Here is a 14,829-nt window from a genome sequence, read left to right as displayed (position 1 = left end):
AATAAAACTCCTAGTGGTTATTCCGTGAAGTGCAATGGCTCCAGCTAAGGAATTGTCAAGAGGCTGCCCGCTGTCTACCCCTCTGGTCGTCCACGTGCACAGTCCTCGGAGTACTAATCATCCCACAGCTGCTGCCAATCCCTCATCAGTCTCTACTTCTTCGTGTCTCGACCCTATTCTGATCCTGTTTACTCTCCTGCTAGCCACCTGCCTCGACTCCTGACTGTCCCTGAGCATCGTCTCTGCCAGCCTCTGACATACCCTCGCCGTGTCTGACCTTCGCCTGCCTCCAACCGCCGTCTCCTCTTGCCTCTGATGCTTCTATACCGGCACTGACCTCCGCTTGTCCGACCACCGCTGCCTTTCCCACCACATCGCTGAGCATAAATAAAAACCCTCCAGATGGATCCGAACGCCTCTGAGTCTGTTACAGGAATGAGGATTCAACCCGATAACAGAAGCCACATTTCTGATATAAGTATTTTAAAAAATCAGATGGTGGCGCTGTTACTCCTTTAGTTCCTCTTGTTCCTAACATTGACTTTGTTAAGACTTTCTAGCCTTTTTCTGATAAAATGAGGAAAAAGCAAGAAAAGATGTACTGACACAGCAATCTACAATATAAAAACAAGCTTTATTTTGAAGTGACAATTTAAATAAAAATGTATTATATAATGACAATCTAGAGATGTTTTGTTTTTGTAAAAAGTGGAGATTTCCAATTAATAATAATTTTCTTTGTTCATTATGTATTATGAAGTCCATCTATTATGGCACTGCAATGTATGGATGGGATGTTTTTAAAAAGTAATATATATTTTCAATTAAAAAAATAAACTTCATGTAATTTAAACAATTTTGGGGGGGAATGACTCAGCTTTAGTTGTTTGCATGAGTCAGCAGGAATCAGAGCGTCAACAACAGCCTTCCAATGTCCGAGAGAGCGATGAATCCAGCAAACCCGTCGACAGATTCAATCTTCTGATCTGCAGATGCCCAGCAAAGCCTGCAGGTGCTCCCCTTTGAAATGTTTCTGTAATATACAAATATAAAAATACAGAGCACTGTTGATATCCTTCCTTAAAAATCAATGCTCTAAATGTGCTGAAACAGGTGGAAGAGTGAACCTGCAGGGCCGAGTACAGAGAGTTCCCCGTCAGCTTCAGGAAGGCTGCTCGGATGCACAGCAGGTCCTCCTCGCAGTGAGACACCATGATCCCGTGTACCATCGACGTCTGCCAGACGGGGGGGTTCAGAAGTAAATTATTCTGAAATGTACGCCTACAGCTATGTTCACATCGCCATCGGCAATATGCATTCAAGCATCCACCTCCAATGAAAAGTCTATGTGAACGCATTTCGGGCTTCTGTCACGTTCAGGGGTTGCTTCTGAAGTTTCTATGACCATTTTTAGTGGCCAGTTGGATCTTGGACCAATCAGGGATTTGGATTCATGAATGACACATTTTAATTCTTTTAATTCACAAAAGTGCCAACTATTTGACAATTGATCATGAAGAACGAATTACTAACTGCCTGTCCGGAAATATGTGTCACCAAGTTTTATATCGGAATAGAGCAAAAAGAAAAATAAAAAGCCTGGAACAAGATACACACGATTTGCACCAATTTGATATTTTACACCAAGACTCTCCAACCTGTAGGTGGTGGACATTCACTAGAAAACAGTAGAAAAATAAAAGAAGAAGCCCATCCCTTATTGTCCAGTGTGAACATTGTGGGCTAAATGCAAGTTCTTGTCTTCTTGGAGCCAGCAGGTAATTCCTATTGTAACATGAGGGGGGAGGGGTCACACTGTCCAGTGATATATAGTCTATGATTGGAAGTGGTCACTTGAACCTGCGTTTCCAAGCCCGGAGTGAACATAGCCTAAAACTACAGCATCTTTAGAGGTATTGTTTAGCATTATTAAGCTTTTCTTTAGCTCTGGTTGGTAGTGGAAAATTTACCACTGCAGTCATGAAGTTGTTTTGTTTGATTCACACCTTCATGAGAACAAACAACTAAAGATAATTGAAGCCACTCAAGAGGGTAAAATGAAAGAGCAGAAGCTGTCCTGTTCCTGTGCATGTGACGCCCTGAACGTTGGAAGGATTCAATGGGAGATGAAGAGAAGATCCATTAGCTGATGTAAGATCGCCTTACCTTCATGGTGCTGAGCCTCTTGGCGAGGTAGACCTCAGGGCTCTGGATGCACTGAACTATCATGAAAGGAAATGTCAGAGCTGTTCCAACACCTCCACACACCTTCACCTCCAGCGCTTACCTAAAACTTTCAAACCCATTTGAAAATCTCCGCTGAAACGTTTCTCCAACGTCTGCTCCACCGGCTGGCCAAGCTGCAGCTCCAGTTCCATCAGCACTGTCCGTCATGTCCAAAAGCAACCAGTCAGCGCGGTTCGTACTGAAACAGATGTCGGCTCAGCGCGCCGAAGACTCACCATTGTTCAGGTGTGCCGAGTTTCTCGAGGTCATGATCTCGATCCATGGAGCGGCGTTGGCCTTTTTCCCGCTTAGAGATGCGGCGAGGGCCTACAGGTATAGAAGACGTTTACAGAGACCCGAGGTCAGAATCAACAAACCAGGAAAAAATATATAAAAACAGAAGGGAAAAAACATACCTCAACGTCTTTCTGAACCAGAGCGGGAGAGTCGGCCTTCTGTTGAGACATTTGAAACATGTTGAGTGAGATGAAGTGTGCAAGAGAGATGGATGGATAGATGGATGGATGGAAGGAGAGATGGAGGGACAGACGGACAGATGGATGGATGGATACATAGAAGGATGACTAGATCAATGGATGGATTGATAGAGGGATGACAAGATGGGGGGATGGATGGATGGATGGATGGATGGACAGATGGACGGATGTATGGGTAGAGGGAAAACTAGATAGACGGACGGACGGAAAAACAGATAGATAGATAGACGGACAGATGGATGAATGGATAGATGGATAGAGGGATTAATAGATGGACAGATAGATGTAAAGAGAGGGATCTGGATAAATGGACGGATGGATAGAGTGCAGGATGGATGGACGGATTATTAGATGGACAGATGGATGGATAGATGGCTAGATAGATGGATGGATGAATGGATAGAGGGAGGACAGATGGATGGATGGATAGAGGGAGGACGGATGGATGGATGGATGGATGGATAGAGGGAGGACGGATGGATGGATAAAAGGATGACTAGATAGATAGATGGATAGATTATAGATGGATAGATGGATGGATGGATGGATGGATGGATAAAAGGATGACTATATAGATAGATAGATAGATGGATGGATGGATGGAGTGTAGGATGGAGTGTAGGATGGAGGAATGAACAACTTTGCACATGAAAGAGTGTCTGGACCATTTCATGTATTCTCTGGAATTTCAATTTTGGCAATGTAGCCACACCCCCACTATCTATGTGGGAGGAAGTGGTCCAAAACCATAGTTTTAAACCAGGATTAGAGTCAGCTTGATGTTTTTTGGTGGCTCATGCTGAGTTTACTCGGGTCCATCTGAATTGAAGGCTTTGAGCTTGAAAGTCAAAGTCAAAGTCTGAACACTCAACACATTGATTTGAATGTGGTGAGGAACCACGCCTGAACTAAAAATGGGCAAAACAGCATCTAATGTCCAAAGAAAACCTTAAAAAGCTCATGAAAACTTGAAGAGCTGCTGAAATACATCGAGTTTATGGATTTCTTCTGTGAAAGTTGAGAAGAAGGAGGAGTCCAGATACCTTCAGCAGAGCCACAACCAGCTTAGCAAAGTCCCCACTGGTTTCTCCTCTCAGCTCCTTCTCCAAATCTTTCTTAAATCCTGAAATTGGACAGAAAAACATTTTGTCAATCGAAAATACGCTGTAGTGGAGGTGCCAAGCCTCAAACCAGGACAAACATGTCGCCTCTGCAGCTCACGTTGTTGGAAGGCGTTATTGATGTGCTGAAGCTGCTCTCTCGACCGGGTACTCAAAATCTCCATGAGCCCTTCCTCATCTGTTCCCAGACCCTACACAGACACAAAACAAAGGTGTCAAGCCAGTTCAGGGTACCACAAGCTTGTGTTAAGAGGATGGAGACCCACCGCCATGGCGTCCTGAAGACGCTGAGCGTCAAAGTGCTCCGGCAGCATCATTAAATCCAGCAGCAGGTCCTCCAAGTCTCCTGACAAAGCCTTCTTCAGGGATGCAATCAGGTCCTGAAACGACACAGAGAGCTATGAACTCGCTGGGCCTTCTGGGTCATTCACACACGAGCTGAGTCAACGGAGATTAACCCTTTTAATGCCAGAGATGTCACCGGCGACACATAACTAACACAAGTTCTACAACATACCGTAACTCTTCTACGTGAATCAGTTGATTGTGATTCACAGAACAGTTTTTTATATTGGTTTTGTATCAGTATTTATTACTTTATTAAGTTGCAACAGTATCACTAGAATTTCGTCAATTGCGTAAATGGTTGATAAGTTACGGTAGTCCAAAGAATGGCAACACTGGAGCCAACGTTCCGGTGTTAGGAGTTAACAAGGATGGGATCACCTGAAAGTATTCAGACTTCTATAGAAACCTTTTAGGGTGACAGGAAAGCGTTTTTTTCTCAGAATATATTTTGCTTTGCCTTTGGTTTTGTAATTGAAGTTAATCATGTTGATGCGTCGCAACACAAGTTTATACAAAAATGTTTGGCCATTACATATAAAATGTGTAACTGAACGCAAACTGAAACCAGTGGAACGTTGACCAATCAGGGACTCGGATTTGGTAGTGACTAATTGATCTTACAGAAATTGATAATGGAGGAGAAATTAATTTTAGCCGTTTGTGTGTTACTGTCAGGAGTCACTGCTCTGTCTCGCCCTCTGGTCACTGGCAGGAGCTGTCTCCAGAGTGATGACATTCAGCTGTCCCTCATTTGCCAATCCCCCACTGGATACTTACGCAGTGCTCAGAGCCTCACTCAGTGTGAAGTATTGTTTGTGCCACCCTGCCTGGATTACCGAGCATTTCATAGATCTGGACCTGATCTTGTGTTTCTGACTCTGCTTTATCTCTGACTGCTTGCTGCCTGCCCTGACCCTCGCCTGGACTCTGACTACTCTACTCTCTTCTTGGATGCTCCCATGCTCGTGATTGACCTCTACCTGTCTGACTCTGATTTAGCTTTGTGGACTTTTAGTTCCTGTCTGAACTAATAAACCTGCTGCATGTGGAACCAGCTGTCTGCCCGTTTGTGACACCAACCAGAACTCCATGACACTAAGTCTTTCATAAATTGGAATAGAGCGGAATGGAGCAAGATTCACCAGATTTGCACTACTATGACATTTCCCACCAAGCCTCTTCCAACTGTAAGCAAATGTGCTAAATCTGGCTGCGACAGTCTAGTAATGTGAACATCATGGGCTAAATTGGATTTCAAGATATCACATGGCATGTGTGAATGTGAATGTGACCTCCGGTCAGGTTTCTTGGTTGTCTCTCACATTTTATAAGTATAGGGGATGGGGCGCTCCGGGAGATGGCTCCCAAACTCTGGAATGCTCTGTCCCTACATGCCGTGGACTCACCTGAAGAGGTATTTTTATCTCCGGGTATTTGTGTTACCATAATTCTATGTTTTTACATGTTTTACTTCTTGTTTTTGATTCATTTTTCTTATTGAGCACTTTGTGATTTTACTTTTTTGTCATCTCCTTTGAAGTTGATCTGGATTTTTGACATTTTTTTTCAGACTTTCGATTTAAAGTTTCAAAATGAGATGGTTTTTGGGGCGTGGAGAGACTCCAGCTCCAGAACCGCCTGACCACAACCGAGCTCCTTCTCCACCCAAAAGCCGTTTTCATTCATGTTTACTCAGCAAACAGGAGAGCAATCCCATGCCGCACCGCAGCCTTCACCTTGTTTGTAGTCTGCTTGTATTCCGCCGCGATGACTTGCCTCTGGGCGTTGTTTCGGTTGGTCAGAATGTTCACCAGCGTTCCTACGTCTGAGCAAAGTTCACAGCTGATGAGGACAGAGATAAGCACGGCAGGGCGGAGATCAGCTTCTACGAGACGCACCTTTACGGTCCAGGGCATTATGGATCTCCATCACGTCTTGGTCGGGGTGGAAGTTGGAGAAGGGTCGGACGGTTCCGAGGGTCCCCCACCACATGTCCTGAGGGGTAGACACAAGGAAGGAAGGGGGAGGAGTAAACAAACACATGCTGAAGGCGCCGGCATGGAGGAAATGGGTCTGTTTCACTCTAAAGAATGTCAGATATGCGTCCCGCTGAAGATCCGGAGTGAAGAACCAGCAGCTTTTTAATATTTAACCTCTGCTCGTTTTACCAAAAAGAGATAACCTGTTTTTTTCTTAAAATAAGTTGATTCTGTGAAGACTCACATTTGAGGAGTAGTGGATCGGCTCCATGGCTCAAAGTCTGACAGATGACTGACATGAACACAAAGACATTCATATGGATGAATAAACAAAGTAAACACAGCTGTTTTCCTCTTTCAACAACTTAAAAAAAATAAAAAACAGTTTCCTTACCTGGATATGATCACCTAAGATGCTATAGTCTCTACAGAACCTCTTCTGAATGCCGCAGTTTCTACACACCTGCTCCAGACACGCCCACCTCCTTCTAGTGTAAGCAACGGACCAATCAGAGCACAGTGCTCCTACAGCCATCGGTTACTGCAGGAATCCAGGCAGCCGAGTTTAAAAGCATCGTGAAGAGAGAGTAAAATGTTAACAAATACAGAGAGGAAGTCCAAGAAAGATGATGCTATCTTCACAAAGCAGACAAACCGGGATTTGATTCAAACCAATCAGTCAACATTCTGCTTGAGTCTGAACAATGGAAGAGGATGCGTTCTCTTTCAGATGTTTTTAGTATGGAAAAAAAAATCAGTTATGAGGAACAGGTGTGTTGAACATGCTGTGATAAAAAACATACCTAGGATATTAAAGATGGTTTAATGTAGCTCATAGAAATGGTTATGTTTCTTATAGTGCGAGTGCTCAGTAATCAATCACACTACAGTGATTCTCCTGATTCTTTCCATAAATTTTTCGGCATGTAAAAACTCAATCACACTTTCAGGAATTTCAGTAATCTTGGTATCAAAACATTCAACTTGTTCAGGACATTACTGCTTGAATTTTCGGTATTCATAAACTTTACAGTTTTTGAAATATTGAGTAAAATGTGTCCCATAGAAAATGAATTAGAAAGTCTTCAAATTTCAACATTTTTAGTAGATTATCAACAAGCCTTTACATATATTAATGGGCTATGTTTTCATATTTTATAGTAATTTTTCAAAAGGGTTTGGAGTTTACCTAATATTTTAGCAACATGCTAACGTTTTTGGCTAATTTGTTATCTACTTGGGTTCTTAGGCTAATTTAGAGATTAGCTGCTATTTTGGCAACGTTTTTGAATAATTTACTTTACTGAGAAAACTTAGGCTGTTTTGGAGTTTAGCTAGTATTTAAGCAATAGGCTAGCTTTTTTGGCTAATTTGGCATCTACTGATGTTTTTATGTTAATTTGGAGTTTATGTAATATTTTAGCAACATGCTAATGTTTTTAGCTAATTTGTAATCTGCGATTTTTATAGGATAATTTAGAGTTTAGCTTCTGTTTTAGCAACAGGCTAACATCTTTGACGTAGGGAATTTGGGATATTTTGAAGTTTAGCTAGTAATTTGGCAATGTGCTTAGCTAATTTGGAGTTTGGCTCACACTTAAGCAACACACTAAAAACTTTTGCAAAATTGGCATGTATTAGGGATTATCAGCAATTTTATTACAATTTTTTTTTAAATCTAGGTCCATTTCAGTGCTCTTTCATTGGTTTTTAACGAAATTTCCGGTCTTTTAGCGAATGTAATATTTTGCTAATAGCTTTTGCATTTTCAGCAAATCCCTTCAGCAGTTAAGGTAAATTGCATCATCATTTTCAGCAAAAACTTCAGCATCTTCAGCGACTACTTTCAGTTAAAAACATTCACACACTAGCATTATTGCAGTGAATGGAACTAGTTTGTCTTTAACTTTAAAGTTTTTTTTACTTGTCTCGTCCAACAGCTGAGCAAAGCTGAATTCCTCTTGTGTTGGACATATTTCACTATCACTGTCAGTCTGCCTCAGGGCAGCTGTGGCCACATCAGTAGCTTACCATCACCAAGTATGAATGCGGAGTGAATGAATAATGGATATACATTGTAAGTGCTTTGAGTACCTGGAAAATGTCAATCTAATCCATTACTATATTATTACAACAGGCGGTAATGGATATTCTGACAAACAAGGTGTATATTTGTATAAACCCCTTTTGTATTTCAAGATAAACTTTATTCCACAACCAGACCCCCGCCAGACAAGCAGCGGTAGCCAGGACCCCCTAACATCCGCACAGCATAGCAGATAGAGGAAATCCGCCCGCTGGGGAATCACGTCAGCGACCTAGGCTAGGCCCAGCAGGACCGCCACAGGGGCCCCCAACGCCAGAGAGCAGAGAGGCACAGGAGCACAGCGCAGGGCCATATTCCTAGAGAGGCCTCCCCCCCAGCTCCAGACAAGCACCCCACCACCACCCAAGTGCCCTGAACAACCCCCTAACCCCAGGTACAAGCCAAGGCCCCCCAAGGGAGACCCACCCCATGCGCCAGGCAACCATGGGAAGTCCAGGAGAGAGCAAATGGGTCTAAGGGCAGGGATAACCAGTTTTATTTAGTCTGTTTAGTTTAGCAATTAGCTATTGTTTATATTGTATGACGGACTTTCTGCTTTGTAAGATTAGAGGCCTGAAGCCCAATGAGGCGATTTTTCTTTGTGATATTGGTCTAAATAAATACCATTGAACTGAATTGAAAACCGACATTCGCTTACCTTTGAGTTAATAAAAATAAAGTTATGAGGAGGGTAGTTCACTGAAACTGTTGCTGATAACCTCACAAGAACAGTACACTATAATAGGGAAACATTGGATAAATTAACCAAATATCTGTTACATTTAAAAATATTAGTTTGTATCCAATAAAAAATGTTAGTCTAGTAAACCATCAACTCAAAATTTTTATTTGACAAAAACAAAAAAATACATGACTTTTGTTAATTCATCCAATGCTTATTTTTTTAATAGTGTATGATCAAAGTGATCTTGAGCAGACAAGCTATTTAAAGACATTTCCATCAACCTATAAAGTGCTTAAAATGTTTACATTTTCAGTTTAAAATGTACAAATTAAATCTAAATGAAACTGATAAAAGATAAAAGCCTACATCACAAAAACATGTAATTCTCCATGTATCCACCAGAGGTCAGTGTTGCACCATACATATTGTAAAGAGGTTTTTCCTGGTTAATGATAATTCATTCATTCTATGTTTAAAAAAAAAAAGGAAAATAATCTAAATCATGTTTAAAATTAAGGAATTTGGAAAATGTAAACAGTTGGATGGAAATACAAGGAGATTTCAGTACCACAGCACATAGCAGTGTTGGTAAAAAAAAAAAAAATCTAAAATAGCTGCTCTTATGAAGACGGTGATCATAGCAACTATTTTTTTCCAAGATTCAAGCTAAGGGGTTAGCTTTTACATTTTTGTGCTAAAATATTAGAGTAAAATTTTCATTTTTCAATGGCAACTAGAGTTACACCCTCTTGACCCACATTCTTGCTATGTGGAGGGATTCATCTTTTTACCCTGATTGTGTTAAAACTTTAGGGACTCATTTAGGAATGTTTAAAATGCTAATTAAGACAATAAATGCAAAATAAAAGAAAAAAAAAGACAACATTGATCGTCAACATCAACCCATGTGGATGAGTAAAAAATTGTTTTATTGATTCAAATGGATCTTTTGGCACATCATGATCATAAATCCTATGTATGAATTTTTTCTTAACATCTTTTTGTACTTTTAGGACAGATCAATGATAAGAAATACAGGTTTGTTGTCTCCTTTTCAATCGTTTTTGTCAGAATGGAACCTAAAAGCAAAGAAAAAATAATTGCAGATAATTTAAGATAGTTTTGATTACCAAAAATGAAAAAAAAACGTCAGTTTCGTAAAGGTCAGAGGTCATGTCTGCAGCCTTTTTATTGTGTGTTTTCTTAAGAAGGAAGGTGAACTTTTGCTGACTTCATCGAACAATCAATCTGTCCCCATGGCAACGAGGTGAAAGTGTGACCCTCCACCATCATGTAAAAAACATGAACAGCTCTTGGGACCATGGGTTCATCTTTAAATCACGGCGGTGGTTCAGTCGTCTGAATTCCTCCTCATCAGTCCTTCCAGCTGAGCCCTAAAGTCTCCGCGATGAAGGAGAAGATGTGCGTCTCCTCCAGGATGGCCTTGGTGGTGGGTTTCCCCGCCCCGTGCCCGCTGCGGGTGTCCACCCTCACCATGAACGGCTGCTTCTGCTGGGCGCTGCTGCCCACACCGTGCTGCAGCGCGGCGCAGAACTTCAGCGTGTGGAGGGGCACCACGCGGTCGTCGTGATCCGCCGTCAGCAGCAGGACGGCCGGGTAGGGCGGCCCGGCGTACGGGGGCTGAGGCAGATTGTGGAGAGGAGAGTACCTGTGGGGAGGACGACAGACCAGAGGATGAGGGTGGGGAGGTGCAGCCCGAACGCCAGCGTCATTCAGAGCAGAGGCTGTACTTGATGAGGTACTGGAACTGCGCCGGGTCATCAGAGCAGCCGTAGTCGGTGGTCCAGGCGTGGCCGATGGTGAACTTGTGGAATTTGAGCATGTCCATCACGCCCACTTCTGCAACCACACAGCCGAACAGGTCCGGGCGCTGGATCATGCACGCCGCTGAAGGACCAGGACGAGACGTTAGCGACTAAATCAAATGTGACGTGACGGATGAAAGAGACAAAAATATAAACCTAAAAAAACTGTCATAGCTTAAAAAACATGAAATTACTTTTTGACTAGTTTTCCCCACACTGTCTTAGATTTCATAAATATTTTTGCAAGTATAGACTAAGGGTGCCACGATTAGTCGACTAATAGACGACTAATCGACTATTAAATTAGTTGTCGACTATTAAAATAGTCGACAACTAATTTAATAGTTGATTAGTCGTTACTTTAAATTATATGGAGTCAAGATGTACTAAAGTTGAAAGTAATAATGGAATTGTGCTAGCTTTTTGGACCATTTTGGCATTTATTTGGGCTACTATGGAATTTATCTAATATTTCAGCTACATGCTAGCTATTTTGGCTAATTTAGGATTTCTTTCAGTATTTTAGGTTAATTTGGAGTTTAGCTAATACTGCAACTGTATGCAAGCTGTTTGGCTTTCTTAGGCTTTTAAAAAAAGTTTTTTAGGCTGATTTGTAATTTAGCTAATATTTCAACTACATCCTAGCTGTTTAGGGCAACTTTGGCCTTTTTCAGTTAGGCTTTTAGAGTTTAGCTAATATTTCAGCTACATGCTAGCTGTTTTGGCTAATTTAGGCTTTTTTCAATTTTTTAGGCTAATTTAGAGTTTAGCTAATATTTCAGCTACATGCTAGCTGTTTTGGCTAATTTAGGCTTTTTTCAGTCTTTTAGGTTGTTTTGGAATTTAGCTAATATTTCAGCTGGCTATCAGCTTCAGCGTTTTCAGCTATTAGCTTCAACAATTTCAGCTATTAGCTTCAACAATTTCAGCTATCTACTTCAGCGTTTTAAGCTATTAGCTTCAACAATTTCAGCTATTAGCTTCAACAATTTCAGCTATCTACTTCAACGTTTTAAGCTATCGTCACTAGCCAACAGCATTCATACTAGCAATATCGCAGGTAATGCTATATGTCTAGTAGTTTGTTTGTTAAAAGCTAATGATGTGTGCTTTACATCCAGTTTGTGCAGTTTGTACCCGATTAGTCGACTAATCAGAAAAAATAATCAGTGATTAGTCGACTATTAAAATAATCGTTTGTGGCAGCACTGGTATAGACTGAGGAGGAGGCTTGAAGGATCAAAGTAAAAAAAAACACATGAAAAAAAAAACATCAAAGGGAGGATCAAATAAACCACGCCCACCCTGACCTCTTAAAGGGGAAAAAGAAGTCAACGCACTGCAAATTAAAATGACAACACTCATAAAATGTGTCATTTTTGGAGGAATACAGCGGCGCAACAACATGAAGAGTTCTCCGCTATTGTTTTGAGCCAAAATCTAATAACTAGGGTCATTTTCAAGGACAAAGTTTCTGCAGAGCGGCAGAATTGTGGGCGAGACTGTTGGTGCAGAGTAACCCCGCCCCCCTTCCCCTCCCCATTACTGAGAGCTCACTCAGGATATTTTCTACGTCCCAAATACGATCTTTACCAAAAGCATTTTTAGCTGCTCTTAATCCACAGAAATACTGTGTCCTCCATCATCAGAGAATGTGACAAGAACATGTTGAAACCTCTATTTTCCTTGTTGAGAATTCTGGGAAATTTCTAGGGTTCTAACAATTGGGTCATTTTACACCCAAATATCCTTGTTAACTTATTACAGCACATAAAACCTTTTTTTACTATAGTAAATCAGTAACAGTAAACGACTAATTGCGACACTAACAATCTTTTCCCTAAAAAACAAGAGATGAAGAGAACACTTTAAAAAGTTATCAAATCAAAGTCGTATACTAATAAAAAAGTAAAAAATTAAAGGATATTTGTGTAAAAAATTAGCGAAATGGCCAAGTGTGTCTCAGAATGATCCTCCTGGAAACATTTTTGTCGCTCCAGCAGCGTTTCTGTGCGCATGCGGCAGCATCCTGTTGTTGATGTGTTTCTGTATAAATCTATTTAGCTGCAGCGCCACCTTGTGGTGAAGTTAATTTAGTGCTGCTATGTTGTGCTTTCCTTTGACGAGGATTTGATGTGTGTTTAACGTGATTTTCTGTTTTTTTGCTTTTACTTTTCTAATGCTTTCACCAATAAACCAACGTTACTTTTACATGTTCATTGATTCTGTTGTTTTATTATAAAATCACCCTGAAATGTATAAAGTTTTCTTGTACTTTTTCATAGTATTTCGATATTTTCATCCCAAAAGGGTAAAATTCAACAGTCTATTACATGTGGAAGATGTGGAGAACTTTGAGACTGAGAGCAGTCATCCTCACCCACAAGCAGGCCTCCGTTGGACGCCCCGTTGATGGCGAGGCGGTTGGCGGTGGTGTACTTCTCCTGGATCAGGTACTCGGCGGCGCTCTGGAAGTCATCAAAGCAGTTCTGTTTGTTCTCCAGCGTCCCCGCTGCAGACACACGGCAGTCAAGAAACGGACGATTGCCACAGTCAAAAAGTGAGACCAGTCGGGTACCTTTGTGCCAGGTGAGGCCGTACTCCCCACCGCCTCTGATGTTGGCAACAGCCAGGATCCCACCAAGGTGCCTCACAAACAGCAGATAAGCAACGCTGACCAAAAAAAACAAAATAATGAACACCAGTCCGTACGATGACAGTACCACCTCTGTGCTGAACAGTTTACCTGCAGTTGGACTTACTTGTAGTACGGCTGTATGGAAGCCTCAAAGCCTCCGTATCCGTACAGAAAGACCGGATTGGTCCCGTCCTTCTTCAGGTCCTTGGAGTGGACCAGGAACATGGGGATGCTGGTTCCATCCTTGCTGGGATAGAAAACCTAAAAATGTGGATTAAAAAAGGGTTTTAAAGTTAACTCAAATATTCTAAATTGAATAAACTCGCAGGACAAGGTGGAGAAAAATAATGAAACTTGGACCAGGACGACCCTAATTTGATCCTTTATTTTTATGCAACTTGTTCATAGCAATTCTGAGAAATCAATGCTGTCAGTCCAATTTCAAAAACGAGCTCAGAGGAGGAAAGTCTACCCGGGAGAAGGGAGTTGTGGGTTCAAATCCACAATTGGGTGATTGTATACGTAACCTTTACAAGACGTTGTTAATAATCCAGGCCACGGCAGGACCAGGACTTTTGTGTTAATATGTCTATATTAGTGATGATTAGATTAGTGATATCTGTAGGTGTAGCTACACCCGACTCTGATGACACCACTCCATTGACTGTATAAAACAACTGGACAGAAAATGATTTACTTCTGGCTCCAATCCAAGGAAGTCAATCCAGTTGCCATTTTTTTCATGATATGGACCATGCTGGAACCAGAAATGAGCAATGACCAGTCTAAGGGTAGGTTTCTATGGCAACCAATCACGCATATCAGTGGTGAGCTTGTTGGAAGGCCACACCCCTACCACTTTAAGGCAAGCTGGAGAGAATCTGTCAATCAAATGTTTCACCTACCTGCTTCAATTGAGGCATTTGATTGGTCAGTTTAGCGAGAATATGTTAGAAACAGGAAATAGAGCAAGAATGGAGATTCTACTTCCTATTTTGAAAGTGAGGGGGGAGGAGTCACCCAGTCCAGTTCTCATATACCATCAATGGTCCACAAAGACCAATGCTAGCGGGTCGATACTTGTGTCGATTGAAAATGCTGACAAGACAATATTTTGGATTTTTGAGTCTTGGAATATCGTGATACATATCATGTCAGGATATTTATCGTATCGCCAGACTCTTGCCAATACACACCCTACTGCAAAGGCAACGACTTTTACTTAACACAATTTGATAGTGTTTTAGCCCCGCCCTCTCAGTGATTATACTCCACCCTCTTTGTTGTATTCCATTGAGTATTTGTGTTATAAACTGTTTTAAATTATGTTGTGAATTTGACTGTTTATTCCTCCTTTTTTACAGCCAATAATTCATTACCTCAGACACTCCAGTATGGGACATTTCTTTAGTTGTTACCACAT

The 14,829-nt window shown here is 41.4% G+C and overlaps 2 protein-coding genes across 3 annotated transcripts in view; both read right to left on the bottom strand.

Annotated features, from left to right (window-relative positions):
• Window positions 1-863: 863 nt before the first annotated feature.
• Window positions 864-6,716, bottom strand: zgc:101785 (uncharacterized protein LOC450032 homolog). 2 transcript variants are annotated; one of them, XM_024259472.2, is made up of 13 exons: window positions 6,566-6,657; window positions 6,416-6,463; window positions 6,091-6,187; window positions 5,929-6,017; window positions 4,111-4,224; window positions 3,945-4,035; window positions 3,767-3,846; window positions 2,643-2,681; window positions 2,463-2,553; window positions 2,288-2,383; window positions 2,167-2,222; window positions 1,128-1,235; window positions 864-1,033 (listed from the first exon to the last, which is right to left on the bottom strand). In XM_024259472.2, the coding sequence occupies exons 2-13, from the start codon at window positions 6,440-6,442 to the stop codon at window positions 974-976; spliced, it is 948 nt and encodes a 315-aa protein (XP_024115240.1). In that variant the 5' UTR covers window positions 6,443-6,463; window positions 6,566-6,657; the 3' UTR covers window positions 864-973. The 2 variants fall into 2 exon arrangements, with proteins under 2 accessions (XP_024115240.1, XP_036070272.1); XM_036214379.1 differs by having other exon boundaries at window positions 6,416-6,716.
• Window positions 6,717-9,827: 3,111 nt separating this feature from the next.
• LOC112136431 (prolyl endopeptidase) overlaps window positions 9,828-14,829 on the bottom strand; it is an 18,860-nt gene continuing 13,858 nt past the window's right edge. Inside the window, exons 11-15 of the mRNA XM_024258124.1 lie at window positions 13,531-13,667; window positions 13,347-13,441; window positions 13,149-13,280; window positions 10,694-10,850; window positions 9,828-10,611 (exon numbers count right to left, since the gene is read on the bottom strand). Of these exons, the coding sequence (XP_024113892.1) occupies window positions 10,317-10,611; window positions 10,694-10,850; window positions 13,149-13,280; window positions 13,347-13,441; window positions 13,531-13,667 (816 nt within the window). The 3' untranslated portion in view covers window positions 9,828-10,316. The remainder of the gene's footprint in view (window positions 10,612-10,693; window positions 10,851-13,148; window positions 13,281-13,346; window positions 13,442-13,530; window positions 13,668-14,829) is intronic.

Source organism: Oryzias melastigma, linkage group LG11, assembly GCF_002922805.2.
Source record: "Oryzias melastigma strain HK-1 linkage group LG11, ASM292280v2, whole genome shotgun sequence".
Lineage (NCBI taxonomy): Eukaryota > Metazoa > Chordata > Actinopteri > Beloniformes > Adrianichthyidae > Oryzias > Oryzias melastigma.
This window is presented reverse-complemented; position numbering and strand designations above follow the sequence as displayed.